The following is a 22,372-nucleotide window of genomic DNA, read 5'->3' on the forward strand; positions in this document are numbered from 1 at the left end:
AATGCTATACATATTCGAAGCCATCACCCAGATGATGTAGGCTACCAATCACTGAAACGAGGGGAAAAAACTTCCCCTGCGCTTCAGCAGCCTTTGGATACACAAATAGGGCCAAAACCTATACCTAACCTTAAATTAAATGATTTCGTAATGACAGAAAGCTTTGTAAATCGCGTGGTAATTACCTTTATGTTGGGGTAACTTGTAACTTCTCACATGAGGAGCTGGTAGTGTTAGTTCTAAGTGCATAGTAAAATAAAGTGACAATGCTAACCAGGCTAATAAACAAACCATGCTACTAGTCTAGTCAAAGTAAGGTCTGACCCAAAACAAATTGCAACAGAATTTATTTTCACATTTGTATATTTAAATTGGTCATCTAAACACCATAGTAAAAGTCCATGAAAATCCAGTTGGTGGAAATATGTTAAAATGAGGGTTGTTTTATGCATTATCCTTCAGCAAGTACTGACAAAACTGTAATTAGAATGTTGTAGAATAAGCATTCTAAAGAATATCTGACCCCATCTAACTTTAAAGGTCCAGTATGTAGGAAATAATGGAAAATAAACTGTAACCATTCCAAAAATGATCACCATATGTTGTCAGAGAGTAAGGAAACACGATGAATTGAAGTAATGGCTTATTTGACAACATTACTCTAACCCCTAAAACCCCGTAAAACCCATGAAAAAAAATGAGTTACGGGGCGGAATGTCTTAGAATTTTCGTTTATGTTTTGAACGATTCATTCTAGAATAGCGTATTAATAATGGGCTAGCGCGTCCTCCTATTTGGGTTGCCAAATTAGCAAAGGCCAACTGTCAACAGCTGTCAGTTGTAGTCATGAACGCCTACGAGAGGCGGGCAAATTTCCAAAATTTAAACAAGAAACAAATTAAGTGGACATCGGAGGAGCTTCTGTATAGGCAAATCAAGTGAACAGCTGATACATTTTGGCCTGCACTATTAAGGGAAACAAATTAAACATCATAAACTATATATTTTCTAAAAGCATATAACCTCTAGAAGTGATATGATACCAATTAGGACATGTCCCATCTTCCTCCATGCCATGCACAATACATTGGCCTCTATTCTGTATAAGCGAATCTAGTGTAAAGCGGACACATTTTGACATATACTGTCTAGGGCAGTGGTTCTCAACCTTTTTTGAGCAAACGCCCCCATGACCTTACTTTGATCCTTTGGCGCCCCCCCCCCCCCCCCCCCCCCCCCCCCCACACACACACACACACACACACACACAATTAAAAAAAAAAAAAAAACTACACCCCTGGTAGGCTATAGGCCACTCACACTCATGCTATATTGCTTAAATAAAAAAACGAGCCCATTTCTGTGCTGTTTTGGTTTCTTCTGGAATTATAAGAAAATGTCCCTATGAGCCTATTTTATTATTAAGCAGATTTAGCCCACTGTTAGAAGCAAAAGGAGACTGGTTGGGTAAAAAAAACAAAAAAACACTACCACATCAGTAGTAGATTTTTTTTTTTAATCAATAGGAACATTAAATGTAGGCAACAAGACGTGTCATTTTATCATGGACAAAAATCAAGTGCACATCACGTGAACAACATATGCACATCGCAACAATCCAACCAATCATAAAACAGATTCTGCGCGTGAGGCCTGTTTAGGCCTATATTTCGTATTTGATTAGCAACGGTCTTTTCGTGAAGACTACGGTCAGAGCAGCTGCAGAACAACAGCGAGCGGGGCTGGGGACGTGACTCCGGGCGTGTGAAGGCCCTAACTGCACTGTATGACCACTGAGCATAGATAAACAGTAAAATGTAGCTGGAACGGTAGAGGGGTTAGAAACCCATGAATGAAAATAGCCTATTTATTTCAGGTAGCCTATTTTTGCACCAAAAATATGTGAAAACCATGGACTCTCACCAGGGTAGGAATTTCACGGCGGCCACGACGGCCATGGTTGAAAATCAGAGGTTTACAGGCCACGGTGGCCTTGGTGCCCCCTTCGTTCAATATTCTGCTTTGCGTCTATACTAATAGCGATATTTATTTAGCCTGTGGCCTGTCAAAATAATCTTAGCATTCACAGCGCAAATTAATTTAGTCATTTACGCAGTAGAGAAAGTGGCAGCGCAAGAAAGAAAGTGCGTCCAAATTCACCCATTGTCAGTTGAACTACTCGCAAAGTAGCTTATTCATCACACAGACATCACATGAAAGAGCTTTTTCTCAGCTTTTAAACGATGTTAGCCGATAATTGCTGTGTTGAACGGTTCGCGAGAAAAGTAAATAATATAATTCAATTTAATCATACATTCTACTGAAGGTTTTGCGTCCCATGATCTCCATACCCATTCATCTCGGTGTAATACTTTACGAACCCTTCTTTTAACACATGACAACCCATATATCAGAATAAACAGGAGACCTTACCGAACACAAAGGTGTAAAGCAGTCCCCTGTACAGTTAGCTGTTCCAGAGTAATCCAGTTTTGAATTTGCAGTAAAGTTCGACATACATGGATGTCTCCAAATTTGGGCTTTAAGTTTTACAATGTGTTTAAATTGTTCCACATGATTTCATAACGGGCCAAATACAAAATAAATGTTACAAATATCGCCTATATATTGGTAAATCAGAGGACAGCTGACTAAGAGTTTGTAAAAGTAGCCTTTGATCACAAAATGCTAAGCATGCATCTAGACTATTTGAGTTTCTTAAAGCTGAGCTGTGCTTAAATTGTTCAATACATGATTTCATAACAGGCCAAATATAAAATAAATGTTATATATAGCCTAGATATCTGTAAATATTAGATAGTCAGATGATTTACAGTTCTATGTAATATGTCATGTTTTCATTTCATGTTTTTGTAATGTTTCATACAGTGATGCAGGTCTACTGCAGTGAATAGGCTAAATACAACTTTGATCATTTTTATAGCCTACTACTAATAGTTAACTTTGGCCTTGGTGCCCTGACATGTGGCCTTTGTGCCCCCCCACCAAATATGCCCAACTGAAGGCCAAGTGGCCTTGCCCCCAGAATGGTGAAATTCCAAGCCTGACTCTCACGTTCCCAGCGCCCCCCTAGGTTGTATGAACGCCCCCCAGGGGGCGGTACCGGTAGCCTAGTCTAGGGAAAGCAAATTAAACACCCTAAACTATATATTTTCTGAAAGCACAAAACCCTCTAGAGGAGATATAACACCATTTAAGGCATTTCCCATCTTCCTCCATGCCGTGCACATACATTGCCCTATTCTGTATAGGCGAATCTAGTGTAAAGCGGATACATTTTAGCCTATACTGTCTATAGAAAACAGATTAAATACCCTAAACTATATATTTCCTGAAAGCATATTACTTGTAGATGAGATATAACACCAGTTAAGACATGTCTCATCGTCCTCCATGCCATGCACAACACATTGCCCTCTATTCTGCATAGGCGAATCTAGTGTACAGTGGATACATTTTGGCCTATACTGTCCGGGGGAAACAAATTAAACACCCTAAACTATATATTTTCTGAAAGCATATACCCTCTAGATGAGAGATTACACAATTTAAGACATGTCTTATCTTCCTCCATGCCATGCACAATACATTGCCCTCTATTCTGTAAAGGCGAATCTAGTGTAAAGTGGATACATTTTGGCCTATAATGTCCAGGGAAAACAGATTAACCACCCTAAACTATATATTTTCTAAAAGCATATGCCCTCTAGATGAGATATAATACCAGTTAAGTATTATCTTCCTCCATGCCTTGGACATGGTACATATTCCTGTATTGCATTTACTCTGTATTAAAACACATTGATTTAAATATCGCTGAAAAAGGTAGAGCATTCCAAAATGTTCAATGTTAACATTTAAAATCATATTATTGTTTATTTTGACCATCATTTGTCCTCAGATTCACCCCTGTGGGCTGAATAGTAATTGAGATATAGGGCTATATTTGCCTAATACGCATGGTCACTAGCAAATAGCTTAGGGGTTTGTCCAGTCCACATTGGGTGTGGTTTTGTTTTCAAAAGTCCGGCACCTGGCACAAAAAGGTGGATCTTATGTTTTTTAGTTAGTCATGGGTGTGTTTTGGGCGTAACATCCTTTAAACCAATGAGCGTGACATCTGTCATTCCCTTTAACAGCAAGGAGTTGGACTTCAAACAGCGCATCAGTATTGTGATATTGTCAGCGGCGCATTTGAAGGAATCTGCTGAGACCGTGTGGAACAGGTATTCCACTAAACCATGCTTTACTAAAACCTAGCAGAGTATAGCCTATAAACGCATCTGCACTCATCTATTATTTGAACTCATTGGCAAAGTAAAACTAACTTCTCTGTGGTGTCATAGTCAACGACAAAACAGTTAATTACGCTATTGACTGACAATAGGTTACCATTGACAAAATAGCCTGAAAGAGACAACATATAGTGTTTAAATGACTGAATAAGAAACCTAAGGACATTTATCCTGCAGAGGAGTTGCTTACATCTTGTGACAGTGCGTCTTTAGATGTACTCCATATGTGCCTCTCGCCTATTCACTTTTAACTGTCATTAACAATTTGCAAATGATGGTTAATAACTACTCATTGTGAGACGTATTTCCTGATCTCTTTATTATAATTATGTTCCATTGTAATCGAGTAATTTGTAATGTTTTGCATGGATGTGCGCTGGTGCACGTTCCTGTGGACGAGTAAAGCAGGGTGTAGTTGTGCACCCGCCCATCACTGTTGATAATGCACTCTTAAATAACATATAAACAACTCGCCATGGATTTCTGACCAGGTATTTCTTGGTCAGTGGCGTAATGCGTTTTAGGTAGTGTACGATAGCGATTTTTAGATAATGCGCTAGACCCCTCCTTAGGTCGTTAATGGCTACACCCCTTGGTGCATTGCTCAATAAAAGAGACAGGCATGACGAAAAACTTGAGTGTACAATAGAAATACGTGTTGCATCATGATGATTATATGCTTTGCGCCGTGCTGTTGACTGTCATGATAGGGCCCATAGCCATTCTAACCTCTTGGCGGCCATTTTGGTGGGCATTATTTCTCAAGGTCAGATTTTACTAGATTTTTAGTATGTTATTTAGCATGTCTAACAGTACCAGAATCCATAAAAAAACCTTTTGTATCAATTGTTTTGATGTTGAACCCTATATTGACCCGCCTAAAGTTACTCAACTTGCACTGGATCATCTTCCTGAATCTCAATATTATCACAAGTGTGGGCAAATTTCTAAGTCAGCACCAGTCAGTTATGATGTCATCACATCACCAAAAGTATTGGTTTTACCAAAAATATTTTTCAATATTTTAAACTACAAAAATACATACCTATAAAGCATTTTGATACAAAATACGAAGCCGTTTTTTTCAACCCAGTCAAATACAAATTACGAATATACGATATATTTTGTATTTGAAATATGGAATACATGTAATAAATACTGCTCATCCCTGTAGGCATCACTTGTTCTGAGATACCATGTTTAGTTCAGGAGATATAATGAAGAATATAGGCGTAATTCAGTTATAGTGGAACATTTAATGGTTGCCACGGCGACCATTAGGGTTTTTTGATAATGGTTTTATATCTGAAAGGGAAGGGGAAGGTTTCATGAACTGAATACAACAAAAATCATTTCTGTTGCAATTAGTTTTGGGTTGGGTGATTTTTTTCTCACAGATTGCCTGGACTATACGGTGAGTTACGTCAAAGGGCAAAAAGTCACGTGACTTCTAGTTGTAGTCTGTTTATGAAATGAAAGGAGCAATTTCGTTTTTTTTAAAAAGGCAAAATAGTGTGATATTTTCACAGTTAGTAGGCTAGATTATTACTTTACACACAATAAAAAAATATTGAGGCAAATTGTAGACCCTTCCATATACAACTACACAGATGTTGAAGGTCTTGCTTAAGTGGATTTTTAAAAATCATTTTTCTATGTAATTTGCACTTTCAGAAATAAGAGATGCTGTAGACCTATTTTCAGTTTTATAGCTGATTGTCTTATTTTGTTTACAAGTTACAGATGGAGTCTGGGTACTTATTGTACTGTTTAGCCTACATCTTACACACTTCAGGCTGTTGCATATAGCTCAGGGAAGAGACTGTATGACACTAGGTGGTACAGCCTGAGACATGTACAAAAAAAAATGCTTTCTGCATTTTTGTTTTGCTTTCCCCTCCATTGTACCGAACTCGTACCGAACCGTGATGTCCGAACCGAGGTATTAACTGAGACTTCTGTGTACCGTTCCACCCCTAGTTAAAATCATTAGCCGCATTTACATGGACGTTTTTATTTCAATTCGATTGAAAATAATCTGATTGAAGATTTCAAGCGAACTGTTTACATGAACGCTAAATAATCTGATTGGCGTTTAGTCTGTGTTTACATGGAACAAGCATTTAATCATTTAGAAGCTCCTAGTTGTATTGCTGCCATGGAAACTCAATGTTTAGATACATTGGCCAAGGTAATAATGGAGGAATGAATGGAGGTCTACCTCAAAATCCACTTTTCTTGGGATATAATTTTTTGTCTAGAAATGTGAATGTTACATTTGAAAGGGGGGGGGGGAGCACACTGCTGAGCATTCTGTCTGACACGGAATGACCAGGTTCTCTAAATTGACCCCAAACGGAGAAGGCTGTGGTGTGCGAACTGAACTCAAGGAATCTGTTTGGGTGTTCTATGGGGTGAAGATTATGATGTTAATAATATGTTTCTTAACATTATGTTAATAACTTGTCCTTCGTTGTCCTTAAACACAGAGGTTCCCTTCCACAGAGGAGATGAGAGATGACAGAGATAGCAAACAGGTGTTGATCAATATTTCATCCTTTGACAAACAGAAATCCTCACGCACACTCACACCCACAATCACAATGGCACAAGCCACATACACTATAAAGACTGAATTACTTTATTCCTAGCTTCTTAAAGTCTACTATCATAACTGCAGTCAATAAATGTTCTTTTATGGCTGGTACGGCGGCCTCTGTTTATTTAGGCTCCTGGAATGTTCATGGGTGTGATGCAAAAAGTGAATCCCTTTAAGTCATCACAGCAGGTAATGTTCTTGTCACTAAAAATCGTAGCTCTCTTCACAATGTGGAATATTGTGTGTGTGGGTGTTTTTTTGTGCTGATATTAAGTGTGTGTTTACTTGCAGGGTAAACAAGATGAGCAGTTGGTTGATCCTGCTGAACCAGATGAGCGGAAAGTAGAGGAGAAACAGGTGTGTTTGTGCGTGCGTGTGTGCGTGCGTGTGTGTGTGTGTGTGTGTGTGTTTGTACATGTGTGTGTGTGCCATGTTCAGCCTTTGCTATACCACCAGGTCTTTCAAGTTCATCTGGGCATGCAAACCCTCTACAGTATGAGTCCCTCACATAACCTCACCGCATAGCAACACACTTTATTTTTTCCCAGAACCCAGGGATGTTCAGGGGTGTCATGCAAAAAGTCAATCCATTCAAATCCACCACGCAGGTACTTAAGCATGCATGCACTCATACCATGCTACCACCACCAATTATTAGATATCATATTAATCATAATCATAATAAGCCAACAGTAGAATTCTGTTGATTGATGCTTTATCACATCATTATCATTATCACTATCATCATAAGTGATGACAAGTAACAACTCCTATCATCTCTGTCCATCTGCTAATCAGGACAGCCAGTCATGGAAGAGTGACTCGTCCATTAGCTCTGATAGTTTGGCGGAAAATAACAACACTGCGACCAAGCAGCAGGTAAGCAGCGGGAGGGAAAGATGTGCTGTCAATGATGTTGTTTTTAACCCTTAAAGGTGTAACTGTCACACCGGTGTGATGGGAATGTTGGAAAATGAACGTTCTAAAGAATATCTGGGTTCATTGAATTCAACATAGAATTTTAGGACCTTGAACTGTTGCGGAACGGAATCTTATGTTAGAATGTTCAAAAACCCACACCTTTAGGCGGGGATCACATCAGCCAGCAGCAAGTGGCAGCGGCAAACGTAACGCAACGCTCAGACCATAATAAGTTTTATCTCGTTCCTAAGCAACACAAACGGTTTGTCAATTGAATACGCTCGCGTTGCGCTTTGAAATTTGAACCAAGTTCAGTGGTCAGCTTGCTCAACGCTAGCGCTACGCCAGTGTTGCCACCGTTCCGCTACTGAACCATAGAGAACAATAGGAAACCTGCCGCTTGCCGCTGGCTAATGTGATCCCCACCTTAAGGGTTGAATTGCTTAACAATGGATGTCACCCACACAGTTGACATTTTCGGATGATCTTTCAACATTTCTCTGCCTTCAGACAGTTAAGGGCTTGACTGGAGAACTGCAGCCAACTGAGAGGAATAGGAAAAAAAAAGTAGGGTTTGGTCTCCATTTATTCTCTGTGCACAGTGGTGTATAATGTTGTTTGACATGTGGTCCCGTGTACAACATATGCATTTGGTGAATGAAATAAATGTTTTGTAATGCTTTGTTTTATAATGACATCATAAGTATTTTCTTCTATATTGTGTGTGTGTCTTTCTTTCTCTCACAGACTTTCATAATCCGAAGGATTCTCCCTGGTGCTTTGTTTGGTTCTGCCTCAAAGGTGACCTTTTTGTCTCTTGGTGCATCACCGTGCTTTGCATCGATTTTGGTTTTACTCTGATTGGATTTGCTTGGCAAATCGGTGCCCTTCCACAGTACATATTGAAATCACACAGAGCAATGTTTTTATTATTTTTTTATTTGATACTGGAGGCTTGTTAATGTTGTTTGTGGTTGATTACATTTTTAAATGATTTTTAGGAGTATGAGCACCAGCCATCTGAACCTGGAGAAGAGCAACCTGATGCACAGGTGTGTGTGTGTGTGATAGAGATGTGTGTGTGTGTGTGTGTGTGTGTGTGGTGGGGCAGCTTTAGTCATATCACATGTCAGAAACAGCTTATCTACTATAGCGTAAAGGAATGAAGTTGTTTGTGTGAATTCCTACATGAAAGATTGGCACAGAAACTAAATTAGCAGGTTTGTGTGTCTGTGAAACCGTTGCCTACACCAAGGCATACTGTAATTACACCGTACCTGCATATGGTAGAAAAACTATTTGGGTCGTAAAATCTGAAAAGCAGTTAGGGCATTCTACACATCTGATTACTTATAGTTGAGACTGATGGATTATGATAGATAGATTATGTCTTAAATTATCGATTTTGTTTTGAAATTCTAGGGTTAAGGTTGTGTGTGTGTGTTTCCTGTATGGTACTGCAGCTGTCACTAATATGTGTGTGGGCAGGTAGCTGTGTCTGCTTGTCCTCCTATCAAGTGTCCTCAGGTTGATCAAGCTTATGTAATTACTTTAGAATTTCCATACAGCATAGTCCTTAAGTTACCCACCCTAAACGTCATCCTGGTTGCACTTGTCCAGATATACTATATATATCAACGTGTTTGTATGTGAGGGGATGTCTTACAAATGAGAATTATTAGAAGATTAACTGAAATTTCAAAGCTAATCTAGTGTTTTTTGAAGATAAATTCCAAATTGAGGCATTCGATCTGATTTTACATGACAAAGATGAGTGAGGGTTTGATTAAGTTATGGGTGGGTTTCAGAGGCCAAGCCCAGCCAAGGTCAGCTTTGTCAGATTTCCTACTGTAACAAGTTGTCCTCAGATGTGCCCCGCCATCCTGAAATGCCATCGTGTCCTAATTTCACATCATTTCACATTATCCCTACCCTAACCTGCATTATCCCTAACCTAACCTGCATTATCCTTTAGCCTAACTTGCATTATTCTAAGACAAACTTGCATTATTCAAAGCCTAATTTTTAGTATTGTGCTTTTTCCCAACTCTTACATCTGAAGCAGAGCACAGCAGAGATTGTCACCTAATTTCCACATGCATTGGTGTCATTTGTATTAACAAAGAACTATGTAAACAAACAGATAACACTGACTAACTACAAAGGATGTATGATGCAAAAAGGATCGGTGCGGCGGTGTTTGTTTATGGTTGTCTAGTGTCTAGACTCTAGGTTGAATGTATTTGTTTGCTGTGATATCTAATTATAAACCCTTTCAAACTACATAGAAAATGTGCATTCCTAAGGCATTTTCGGAACAAACAACAACAGAACTAATGGTAACTCGGGCCAATCAAACAATAATACAATTTTTAAAACAAGTTTTATATTGGATATTTTGTAGCGCAGTACGCTAAAGTCCAATTCATTTTCATTTTCAAGTGTCTGCATTGGTTTCATTTCAACGTGAAACCCTCTAGGACCAGATTGAAAGGGTCTGTAGTTGAATTAAGAACAGTCAGATCAGAAATGGGTGTATTCCATGTAGGTGTTTTAGTGGCAGGAAGTGGTAAACCTCCTAATAGGCTCCTTTAGCTTTGAAGAGCTAGAAATATTGAAACCCCTTCAGGCTGTTCTGTTATCAGGTTTACAACAAGGCCGTGACTGACTACCCTGGAAATCTAGAGTTCTTGTGAGAGCACAATTTGAATTTGCTCAGCGAGTCACTCTGGCAATCGGTAATGATGCTCAGTACCCATGCCCTTGGAGCCGAGCTGCACCAATCACATCTGTGTATCTGATATATGTGGACCAGAGGAGAGTTAAACATGACGACAGCGCTGCGACGTCGAAGTCCAGAATCAGTCAGTAAACATTGGTCGTAGTGTTATCCAATGCATTGAAGTCCGGAATCAGTCAGTAAACATTGGTCGTAGTGTTATCCAATTGCATGCAGTGATATTTTCAAATGCATGCTTGGTGCCGCCCCTCGAGTTGGGCCATTTTCATTACTCATAGTCAGACCCTAAATCTTTCTAGATGTGGATCTGGATTTCCATGCTCGTGACTGACATCCCACAGGTTGTGTTCTGAATTGCAAGGTTCAGAGTCACGTCTGGTCATGCTTCCCCAGGAACTAATTCCACTTAGGCCTAGTCCACACGTACCAAACCGATCTTTTTTTCCTCCGTCTTCCCTGGAACCGTATCAAGAATATTTGCGTCCAAATAGATCCATCTCAACACGACTCAACACGTTACTTCATACCCCAGGCCTATAGGTGGCACTGTTTCTTTACAGAAATTGACCAAAACTTGCAAAACTTGCGCTTTAAAAACAGACAGAATAGGCTACGACGAAATGGCTAGTGCAAGGAAACCAGAATTGTTTGTGTGGACTGATGGTGAACTGTCAACTGTAGTCAACTGTAAAACTAATAAACTTTATTTTACGGTTTGTGAAGGGTGCAGTCCCATCCTTTATTTGGCTAACGCAGGTAGGCCTACTAATCACCTTTACTTTCTTTGGTTGTAGGATAGTCTGTGATTCACATTAGTTTTGGCTATCACCGCAATTAGGCTACTAAACGCAAGGCTTACCTAAGTTCTAGGCTATTCTGTCGCCACATTTATAATATTGCTATAAAACCTTCGTTAGTAACAGTCAATACTTTTGGCTGCATCAAATCGTGCATTCACATTCAGTGTGCTACCATCGGCTTAACGTGAGTTCTAAGCGTCTTTGTATGCTTATATCTGATTTCACTTGACTGTGAATGCATGTATATATGTTGTAAGACATGTAAAATAAATGAATGACACTGGCACTACACACAAATTAATGTAGCCTAAACTTACATCGCACTTTCCTAATAACTTAAGTTCTCTCGCGTCACTGACAGTAGCTAGAATGCATAAAAAAACACCGGGAAAAACAGTGTTCAGTCCACCAAGTCATAAGCTAGGGGCGCTGCGCAGCACCAGTTGTGATATTTATCTTACGGAGTGTAATCGTAGGTAATGTCATGTATGAAAACTAGTATTGTTAGGCAATACAAGTCCAGGGCAGCTGAGGTGTGGCGATGACATCATCGATACGCAAGCAGGATGTGCGGTTTCGCTGTCTAAACGAACTCAAACGGGCTACGGTTTCCGATTTCTCCACTCTGGGACCAGGTTTCAGAAAAGTGCGGTTTCGGGCAGTGCGTTTACAGGATTCGTTTGGACGCTCGGCCAAGACGAAGCAAAACCTCTGCGTTTAACCTAAAAAGCGTCTCCGTGTGCCTTTGCCTTAATCACCTTTAGCACCTCATGGAAAAGGAGAATGTGTTACACATGTGACATTTCTAGTATAACAAGTGTTGGATTCGCATGAGAATGCCCAGACCACATAGCAAACATTGATGGTATGTGGGTAAAATTTCCTGGTGCGTAGTTTGTGTATGGCAATGGCCCAAATGCCCTGAGTGATTTATTGTTAGACTGAAAATAGTCTCCCTGAAAGTTGTGCATGTAGCATGTGAGACTTTGTATGGAGTACAGACACTAGCCTAATCCACACTTCACCTAAAAGTGGTTGGTTGTTCAGTGTTCTGTAAAATCCTGGAGTGTAAAATCCTGGAGAAATCAAGGCATTTAGTAAATTCATTGAAAGTTTTGGAAAGGTCATGGAATTGAATTTTTGTCATACCAGCGACAAAGGAGGTAGCATACATAATGTAACAGAATTTAATCGCTTCCGTCTTAGATATAAAATGGTGGGGACATGGGTGTTGCCTTCAGCCCCAAATGTGTTATGTGTATTACATGTTTAAGTTTAACTATTAGTCCGGCAGTCAATGGCCCGAATCTTGGTGAACCTGGTTTTGTCGGTAAAAGTTGTTTTCTTTGTTGTTTTTTGCTGCTTGTGATGGTTTTGAGAGTGCTCCACATTCAAAAATATGCATTTTCCAGTTGCTGTAAAAAAATGATCTGGGGTTGTTTCATCAGTAGGAAATAATTGGTGAAAAATCTACAAGTTACTACTCTAGAGTGTAATTTTTTTTGTCAAAAATCAGTTTAGAGGAATATTTTTTTTAAAAAAGTGGTACACATAAAATACTGGCATTTGGTGCAGTTTTATATGTCCTGTCAATCCATAGTTGAAAAGGCATAACGTTTTCTCGGTAACAAAATAAGATTCAGAGTTCAGGCTAAGACTCTCATTTTATTAGCCTGGGTGCCAGCTGAATTTAGTCCCGCCCACAACATTTGAGGTCTGGAACGTCAGGCTATCCTTTTATAGTCATAAGACATGGGGGGTGCTGTTTTAGACTGGGGTGTCAAATCCAATATTTATATGTGGGTGGTTGACGTTTTAGGCCGAAAAAAAGTTTTTGAAAAAAAAAATTCAGATATTAGGCATGGAAATCACTTAGTCCTGTTGTACTGACCCTTCCATTCCCAAAAATATGTATGGTTTTTTAGATTTTGTGTTGAAATTCATATTTATGAGCGCCGCGCAGCGAAGCGGCGGTCATATAGGTTTAGTCAGATTTTTTTTTTTTTTTTTTTTTTTCGCATGCCCAAATTTCCGTCAATGATTCCCGGGACACTGAAAGACCGGGGTACACGAAACTTGGTGGGCATGTAACCCCACATGGATAGCATGGAACCATCGTTTTTCGTTTTGATCTGTAGCCCCCCCGCTGGACTGGACCCCCCGAAAGGAGGGTAGGGCAGACACAGTTTTCTGTGAATATCTCGAGAACCGTAGGGTTTAGGAGGACCATTTTTTTTTTTTTGTATGTTGATCTCAAGGTGCCATGTCAACCCATTCCATAACCACTCATTTCATGTATAGCGCCACCTAGTTAAACACAAAAAAGTAAAAATGAGGTGATGTAATTGAAGGTATCTGTGACCTAACATAGTCAAAACTGCACGAAATTGGAAGTGTAGGATCATTATGACACCCTCTGTATGCACGCCAAGTTTTGTGGAATTCCGTTCATGGGGGGCCACACAATAAATTAATTTATGTTACTATACACCAACTGGCCTGTAGGTGGCCGGAGACAGTTTTCTGTGAATATCTCGAGAACCGTAGGGCCTAGGAGGTCCACCTTTTTTATGTATGTTGGTCTTAAGGGGGCATGTCAACCCATCCCATTACCACTTATTTCATGTATAGCGCCACCTAGTTAAAAATGAAAAAGCAAAAAATTAAGTGTTTTCATCACAATATCTCTGGCTGACAAGGTCAAAACTGCACGAAATTAAAAGTGTAGGATCATTATGACACCCTCCGAATGCATGCCAAGTTTTGTGTACTTTCGTTCATGGGGGACCTTACAATAAAATCATTTATGTGTACATTTAGTGACGTACACCAACAAGGATTCCCGGGACACTGAAAGACCGGGGTACACAAAACTTGGTGGGCATGTACCCCCACATGGATAGCATGGAACCGTCATTCTTCGTTTTGATCTGTAGCCCTCCCCCCGCTGGACTGGACCCCCCGAAAGGAGGGTAGGGCAGACACAGTTCTCTGTGAATATCTTGAGAACTGTAGGGCCTAGGATGACCAATTTTTTCCGTATGTTTGCCTCCAGGGGTCATGTTAACCCATTCCATGTGCACACATGTGCATAAACAGATACACACGCACACACATACATTTACAGTAATCATACGTATGACACATACTCACACAGTAGACATATGTACGCATGCATGCACATGCACAAACACACATACGCAGGCAAACACACAAGCATGCACATACACACACACACACACACACACACACACCCACACCCACACACATAAACATAAATTTGTACACGCACACATGCACACAATTCAAGAATTTTTCCCGTCATCTACTCCCTGCATTTTTGGTCATTGATACCCGGGACACCGAACCACCGGGGTACATGAAATTTGGTGGGTATGTAGCCCCACTAGACTTTTACGGAAAAATTTCATTTCGTCCCCGGGGACCACCACCACCCCCCACCCAATTTATTACATTTTACAGTATATTTCTTCATCAATACACAGAGTAAGGCATATGTCCTCAATCTTTCAATAAACGTCATATTGACATACCTTGATATAAAAGAAAGAAAATGCTTGTGCCTTTTGCTGACCCTTTTTTCTATCTGTTCCATTGAGATTTGTATGATTTAGACCCCAAAAGCCTTTTTATTTTCATAATTTCTTGATGTCACACCAAATGATATGGTGTCACGCCATATGATAAATAACACCACAAAACAATCTGTTAATACAAAAATGTGTATTATATGTATTTCACAAGCAACAAAAGACAGTTTAAGACGGGTATATCATGTAAAAGTTCACTTTCAGAAATCACAACGATGCAAAACACAGCTCTTGGGTTCCCTGAGTTTTTCTCTTCTCAATGGTGGGCTTCAATCTGAATGTTTGTAGTTCCCCTTTGAGTTTATTCTCTTTATATCTGTTAAAAGACAAATTCAACAATTTATTCAGATAATTTAAAAAGTTTTCCTGCATTATAATCAGATTCAATTGTTGCAATTACTTATAGTGCTAAAGACAACATTAACATTACTGTTTTCTTTAACACCAGAATTTATTTTCTCAGACTACTATTGCTATTTAGAATGTCAAATATGTATATTTTGTATCCAAGGCTGTAGAGTGAGTGAGTGAGTGAGTGTGTGTGGGGGTGATTTCTGTGTTTTATGTGTGTGTGATTCACAATACATGCAATAGTTGCACATCTTAAATAATAAATGTTAAATCATGTTAAATATGTCAAAATATATATTACACTTAATTATGAGTTAAACATATGTATGAAAAAACATTATTTATGCAGGAAAATGCAGTTTCTATCATACAGTGTGACAAATAAATCATATTGTGTGATGAGAAACCCCGGTCACACTATGATATGGGGTCACACCATATGAGGTTTCATGTACTTAGCATGACATTAAGCAATGTGCTTTTATGCTAATATCCTAAAAACATGCTAACTGCAATATGACAATATAGTTTTAAAGGTAATATTGACTGAAAAGTAATTTTATTTGGGTAAAATGCGTCACACCAAAAGACAATGCAAAAGGGAACTGAAGCAGGAGTGCCGGATATACTTGATTTTTTTGAAAACATGAAGAGCGAAAACTCACCTTGTAACTTTCAGTGTCCTTCTGAGGTGTTGTTCTTCCTCCTGAAAGAAGGAGGACCCCTACTCCCCAAAGGTCTCCAAACAATTGCCCGTTTAAAAAAAGTAATGTGGCGTCACACCATATGATATCCATTTCTGGGACAAAGTGTTTTAGTTAAGGGTGGCTTCACAATATTATGCCTGAACTTTTAGTCAAGCAGACTCACAAGTAGGCATCTGGGTTATCAATTTATGATTGAATAAACAGAAAATGATAAACAGGAAATGAATATGAGCTTTTTCTGGTTTGGCTGAAAATTGTGAAAAAATGGAAGATTAATCCCATGAATGCTCTGTATGTTCATATAAAACAGTATAAAACAGGACCAAAAAAAGACCATATCATGTCAACCACCCACGTACTAATGCAGTGCCCGTCAGGGGCGCAGCTACCCATACTGTGCATTAGTGTGTATTGGATATGTTTTTAAAGAAATGCTGCCAATTTTATGTTTAACTTGATGTTATACTTGATACATATTGATTAATGGTGCATTGTCACTTTAAGAGCGTCTAAACGGTTCTCATAACGTCCTTTTGCCAGCTATTGTTCACAATGGATAAGGCTGATCCAACTCTGGCCTTGTTTGTTTGCACCACATTGACAACGCAATATTAAGTTATTACAAGGAGCCTTCATTGTTAGGATATGGAAACATGTAATGAGTTGCTGCTAGCGTGACATTTCTGTTTGCAGTTGGCCATTAAAAGTGCAGTATGAGCATGGTAGCCACCTAGCTATCTGAATGGAATAGGCTGCATTATGCTTAACAAACGCTAGTTAGTCTGTTACTGTAACATTCATATTTGCAAGCCTCCAAGCACAGACGTCATCACTTTAAATCCTACCTGTTGCCTTTCACTGTCCACTTATTTAACTGCTGTTGCATCCCTTGACATGCTATCTCCTTTTCTCTCTTTCTTTTTCTATTTTTAGCCGCCAACAGCTTTTTTTGCTGTATCCATCTTTTTCCATAGACGGCAACTCACTACTCGTAGGCCTACCTGCTCGCTCAGTGCTGACGGCGCCCCCACTCCCTCTTCTATGTCAAAATTCTATGATGGAATCTTATGAGATAGGGCGCCTAGTCTAGCCTGTTAGTCCTCTAAAATGTTATTGAACATTGAGAAAATGTTGAAATGATTCAGAAACGGACAGCAGTAGCTACATATAGAAAATACCAAATATATTATTTATTTATTTTTACCATTGCTTTGGAGCCCCCATGGTGCTGCGCCCCTATGCGCCGCATATAGCGCATACCCACTTTTTGCGCCACTGGTGCCCGTTCAAACATGCCATTCCTGAAGAAAACCCATAGCCCAATTACATGCGCACAGGTATGCCTGCTTTAAAAATTGGATAATAGGGAAACATCATTCCAGCTAAGCATTCAATAATGAATACTGAATATATAATATATTAGCCTATAATTAGTGTGGCCTCTAACAAACTAAAATTGTAAATTTAGGCATGCTGCATGTGACATTTTAGATCAGAATGACATAAGCCTAACAATTGTTTTGAGTTAAGGCTAAATGTGTGTTAAGCTTGCTGAATAACTTCCTAATACTGAAGACAAACCATTTTGTGGAATGATGCATCATTGTTTGAAATTTGCAACGTGGAATGATGCATCATTGTTTGAAATTTGCAATGATGTGACTAGCATAAGTGATGTCGCTCAGTCTGCCACTAGGGAGGGAAAGTGAAAACCAGCGCCCCAAGTGGTTGCGTTCCTATCGAAGAGCAGCTCCAATGTTAAGTCCCATAGACCTATTTTAAAAAATATATTGTGAAGCCAAATCAGCGATGTTATCCACCAAAAATATTTTTCAGTGTCTATACAGTAATAATATTCTAACTGTGAAAATGTCAGACCCTATTTTGCCTTATTTAAGAAAATCGAAATTGCTCCTATTTGTTACATAAACGAACTACAAAAGAAGTCACGTGACTTTACCCTTCAACATTACTCACGGTAGCATGGTTTGTTTATTAGCCTGGTTAGCATTGACACTTAACACTTACAGCTAGCTCTTCATGTGAGTAGAAGCACAACGCCAGTTATCCTGACATAAAGGTTATCACCACGCGGTTTACATCACGTTCCGTTATTACAAAAATATGTTAAGCCAGTTAAGCAAATTGCGTATTGATCAGTTAAAGATTAAGCGCCCAAACATGTGACGTCACATGCAGCTGTAGTTCCTTATCACCGTGTTACGACAAAAACTCAAAACAGTTCAACTGATACTAAAAATAAGGTAAGCAATAGAGGTGACCCCAGTGCCTAACACATGGAAGGCATTAAATTAAGATCCCAATGTGCACCAAGATATATTTTTTCTAAAAAAAAATCCCATCCACTCCGCTAAACTCTCGCAACCACTAGATGGCGATGAGATTACTTTCCCTCCCTCTTGTTGTCTATGTGTCATTAGCCTATCGCTCTTTTCAATTTGGGACCTTGCAGTCGGAATTGTAGTTTGTTTAGTCAAAGTCTCAAGTCCAAAGTAGCCTGGGCTATTCGAAGCATCAGTTTATTGCATACTTTTATTTTGAGTGGTCACTACATAACCTACCCGTGTTTGTTGGCGTGTTGTTGCAAAATCCGCATAATCATTTTATGCACGTAAACTGCATACATGGAGTCTTTATTGTTGAGGTCAGACATGAAAATCATCTTGCATCTTAACCCACAAGCGGTTCCCGAGTAATCCGTTTTTTAAATTGCAACTGACTATCATTAAAGTGAGACCTAGCTGTCAAGCCTGTGCTTTTAAAAAGAGATTCGGGGCTTGAGCCCCCGAAGCCACCCCCTTGCTCCGCTAATGCACCACCCAGCAGTAACTTCTGCATTCAGTGAGATTTGCACCGCCCTAATTTTATTTTTGACTCTTCCCGTCACCGTTGCAACCTCTGAGCGCTCATTCTCCAAGTTAAAGATCATTAAAAAACACTTGAGGAGCACAGTGGGACAGGAGAGACTGAGTGGCCATGTTGTCCATAGAGAATGAGAGAGCAAAGAAAATGGACATACACAGAGCATCGTGGACGAGTTCGTGGAGCGCAAGGCTCGTCGTATGCCCTTCAAATAGTGCTGCGTATTATTGTTGTTTTATTATTAGGGGTCATGTAGCCTAATGTTTTTGTTGTTGTTCTCTTGGTTACACTTCATGTACGTTCGATGGACTTCAAAATTACATAGTTGCTCTCCGTGCCGCTGACGCTTGTAGGCCTAAGACCCGCTGTTGCAGGCATGTGTAGCATATGTTGTAATATTATGTTATGATGAGTTTAATAAAGGGCCCGGTGATGTGCCCGGCCCCCGGCCCGGCTCTGACTTGTTCCGCCACTGGTGCCACAGACACACACACAGACGCTTCTTGCTATTCACCCCTTGCAGACACGTGACTTAAGTCACGTGACGGCTCCATGCTGGACGGCAAAAAGATGGGAGACGGACGGCAAATTACATTATGTCATAAAGATTATGATGAACTGAACACCATTACTATAACATCTTTGTAGTTCAATGTATTGCTGTTTGGGGTCTGATAGTCAAAGAAGATGCCAGTGGTCTTGTTAGATGAAATGGGTCATGATCGCAAATGTAAAGTTATTAAAACTGGTGGTAACAGCAAGGGGAGATAACGTTACGTTAGGCTACTGTAATTAACATTATGGTAAATGAACACCCATAAGTATTTCTGGACTAAAATATTGCAAAGCGATTTGGTTACTTTATTTGTCTTGCTTTTATCAGTTGTAACATAGTCAAAACGTTAAGAATGTCATATCAGAACATGAAATAATAACTAGCTGCCACACTTAGAAGCTAGCTTCTAGCTAACGTTTATCGTAGCTCATAGTGCTAGGGCTAATGTAACTCATCAGTTTGTACGTTGCCCAGCGAATAAACTTACTTCTTACATGTCTTAAGTTAAAGAATTGAAAGAAATAGGAAATAAAAAAAAACTTGAACGGTATTATCTGTTTACATTCAGATCTTGCCAAAGACTTTGCCTAAGTGCTATCTGCCGTCCTGTTCAGAGTCTATGGTTGCTATAGCAACCGCTGCTGTGCTTCATACACTGAGGAGATAAGCATGCAATTGTGGTTGAAATACTCCCGAAACACAAAGAAAACAAACCAAAATATATCTATGCAAGAACATGGGATGTTGTTGTATTCCAAACAATAAGCCAACAGTCGTGGAAGGGCATTACTACGGTTAAATCTCACTATAATCTCCTAGCTGTGCGATATGTCCCATTACAACCCATTGATTTGATTCGTGTTCTTGCCGTCCACTAGGCTATTTTGCTGTGGCGCGAACAAAACGTGACGTCACTTGCAAGGGGTGAATAGATGCCCGCCACTAGTGTACAGTGTTGGGAGTAACGAGTTACAAAAGTAATGTAATTACTGTAATATATTGCTTTTTGCTGTAACGCGGTAATGTAAGGCATTACAAAAAACAATTGGGTAATATTACTCGGTACAAACTTCAGTAACGCGCATTACAATGCATTTTAACCTGAAATTAAGTGGTGTTATGTTTTGATACATATTCGCAAACAACTGTGCAAATAGCAGAACGTATCTCCTGTTACTGGTTGAAGATGACCGTGGCTGGCTGCAACTGACTTGATGGACATAGGCTAAGCCTACGCTCATTATTTTCAATTTATCAGAGACAACGCTAATCTTTTGATTCTTGATAAAGCATAAATGCGCTTCATGTCAGCTTCATGCTGTGAACTTGAATTAAAGAGAATGAAGGGATAGAAATGTAAAAAAGAAAAAACAGTGACTTCAGACTTGACTTGTTACTCCACTCAAAAGACTAAAGACTTGACTCGGACTCGAGCTTCGAGACTCCTGAACAAGCTGTATTTCATGCAATTATTGCTTTTTTAATCTAAATGTATTCATGTATTTCTATTTTATTTTACTGCTACATATACTTTGTGAAACGTATAACGAGCGGCATGGCCCCTTTGCCATAATGTGCAATGTAACGCATGCGCGATGTGCTTACACTCACAGATATAAATGCATTGACCATGGCGACAAGAAGTCCTCACGGAGTTGTGCCTTTTATCATTACTTTCGGTTACAAAAACTTCGTGCACAGAGGAAATAACCGAACAGCTACATGCAAGGTGTGTGGCACCAGGATAAATTATGCCTATTCAACAACGTCTGATTTCATCAGGCATCTCGAAACGCACCCAGATAGGTCAGTCACTTAGGCCTAGCAGCGTCACAGGTGACAAGCTAACCATCGCAAAGTGTTGTTCTGATGCTGGGAACAGGCAGGGATGGGCAAAAATACATCAGAATGTATTTCAAAATAAAATACCTAATACCCTCATTTTTAATGTATCAAAATAAACTACAAAATACAGTAACCATATTATGTATCAAAATAAAATACTGTATTTTTGTATTTAGAAAATACTCAAAATATTTTTTTCAAGGAAGTATGAAAGCACTGCAAAAAAAGCTTTTTAATATCCCAAACATTTAGCCTATTAAAACTAATATAGTAAAAAATAATACAATTTCAATTACCAAATTACCAAATAGTATACCGTATGCAAGTTCATGTAGTGTGATCAGAAGAATAATTCAAGAATTTACATTTAGTCATCTAGCTGATGCTTATCCAAAACGACTGACAGAGCTTTCAATTAACCACATTATAATCAATAGGCCAAAATCATAATTGTGTATCTGTGCCGAAATTCGTAATTCAAGTCCAGTGCAGAACTGAATAAGAAAATCATACGGCTATGTATCTTGAAGTTCCAGTATGTGAGAGACTTGACGTGCCTTAATATTTCCAACCTCAAGTATGCAGCTAATAAGGAAATATAATTGTTATTTAATTAAACAAGGTGAACTTCTCCCCTCTGTGGAATGCAGAAAAGGATGCTACAAGGAAGGGAATTCAAACACACTCAACACCTTACCATCTATTGATGTCATTGTGGTTCATTGAGATATCTGACATTTTTTCTGTTAAAGATTGGCATGGAGACAATAGGACATGGTTGCCTTTGTCGGTGTCCTTATGTGAACTTGCACAGGTAAACTTGCTCATCTTTACTTGCGTACGACTTCACACCAGTGCTTCAGACCAGAGCTGATGCTTCAACAATAGCCGTCACTGAAAGACTGTAAGTGTCTTTGAACACAGCTGTTCTCACATTAGCTGATTGCGATAAAAAAAAAAACTATTGTTGCCTAATTACCAATTATTCATTACACCTGTGTGTAGTATCTACTTTTTTTAGTGTTTTTATTCACATATAGTAT

At 39.3% G+C, this 22,372-nt stretch overlaps 1 protein-coding gene across 2 annotated transcripts in view; it reads left to right on the forward strand.

Moving 5' to 3' along the window:
• LOC121689414 overlaps nucleotides 1-22,372 on the forward strand; it is a 50,971-nt gene that overhangs the window by 18,450 nt on the left and 10,149 nt on the right. For both annotated transcript variants that reach the window (XM_042069212.1, XM_042069213.1), the window contains exons 11-18: nucleotides 6,806-6,853; nucleotides 7,045-7,104; nucleotides 7,207-7,272; nucleotides 7,464-7,523; nucleotides 7,714-7,794; nucleotides 8,347-8,403; nucleotides 8,584-8,637; nucleotides 8,838-8,888. In XM_042069212.1, coding sequence (XP_041925146.1) covers nucleotides 6,806-6,853; nucleotides 7,045-7,104; nucleotides 7,207-7,272; nucleotides 7,464-7,523; nucleotides 7,714-7,794; nucleotides 8,347-8,403; nucleotides 8,584-8,637; nucleotides 8,838-8,888 — 477 coding nt within the window. The remainder of the gene's footprint in view (nucleotides 1-6,805; nucleotides 6,854-7,044; nucleotides 7,105-7,206; nucleotides 7,273-7,463; nucleotides 7,524-7,713; nucleotides 7,795-8,346; nucleotides 8,404-8,583; nucleotides 8,638-8,837; nucleotides 8,889-22,372) is intronic.

Source organism: Alosa sapidissima, chromosome 18, assembly GCF_018492685.1.
Source record: "Alosa sapidissima isolate fAloSap1 chromosome 18, fAloSap1.pri, whole genome shotgun sequence".
Lineage (NCBI taxonomy): Eukaryota > Metazoa > Chordata > Actinopteri > Clupeiformes > Clupeidae > Alosa > Alosa sapidissima.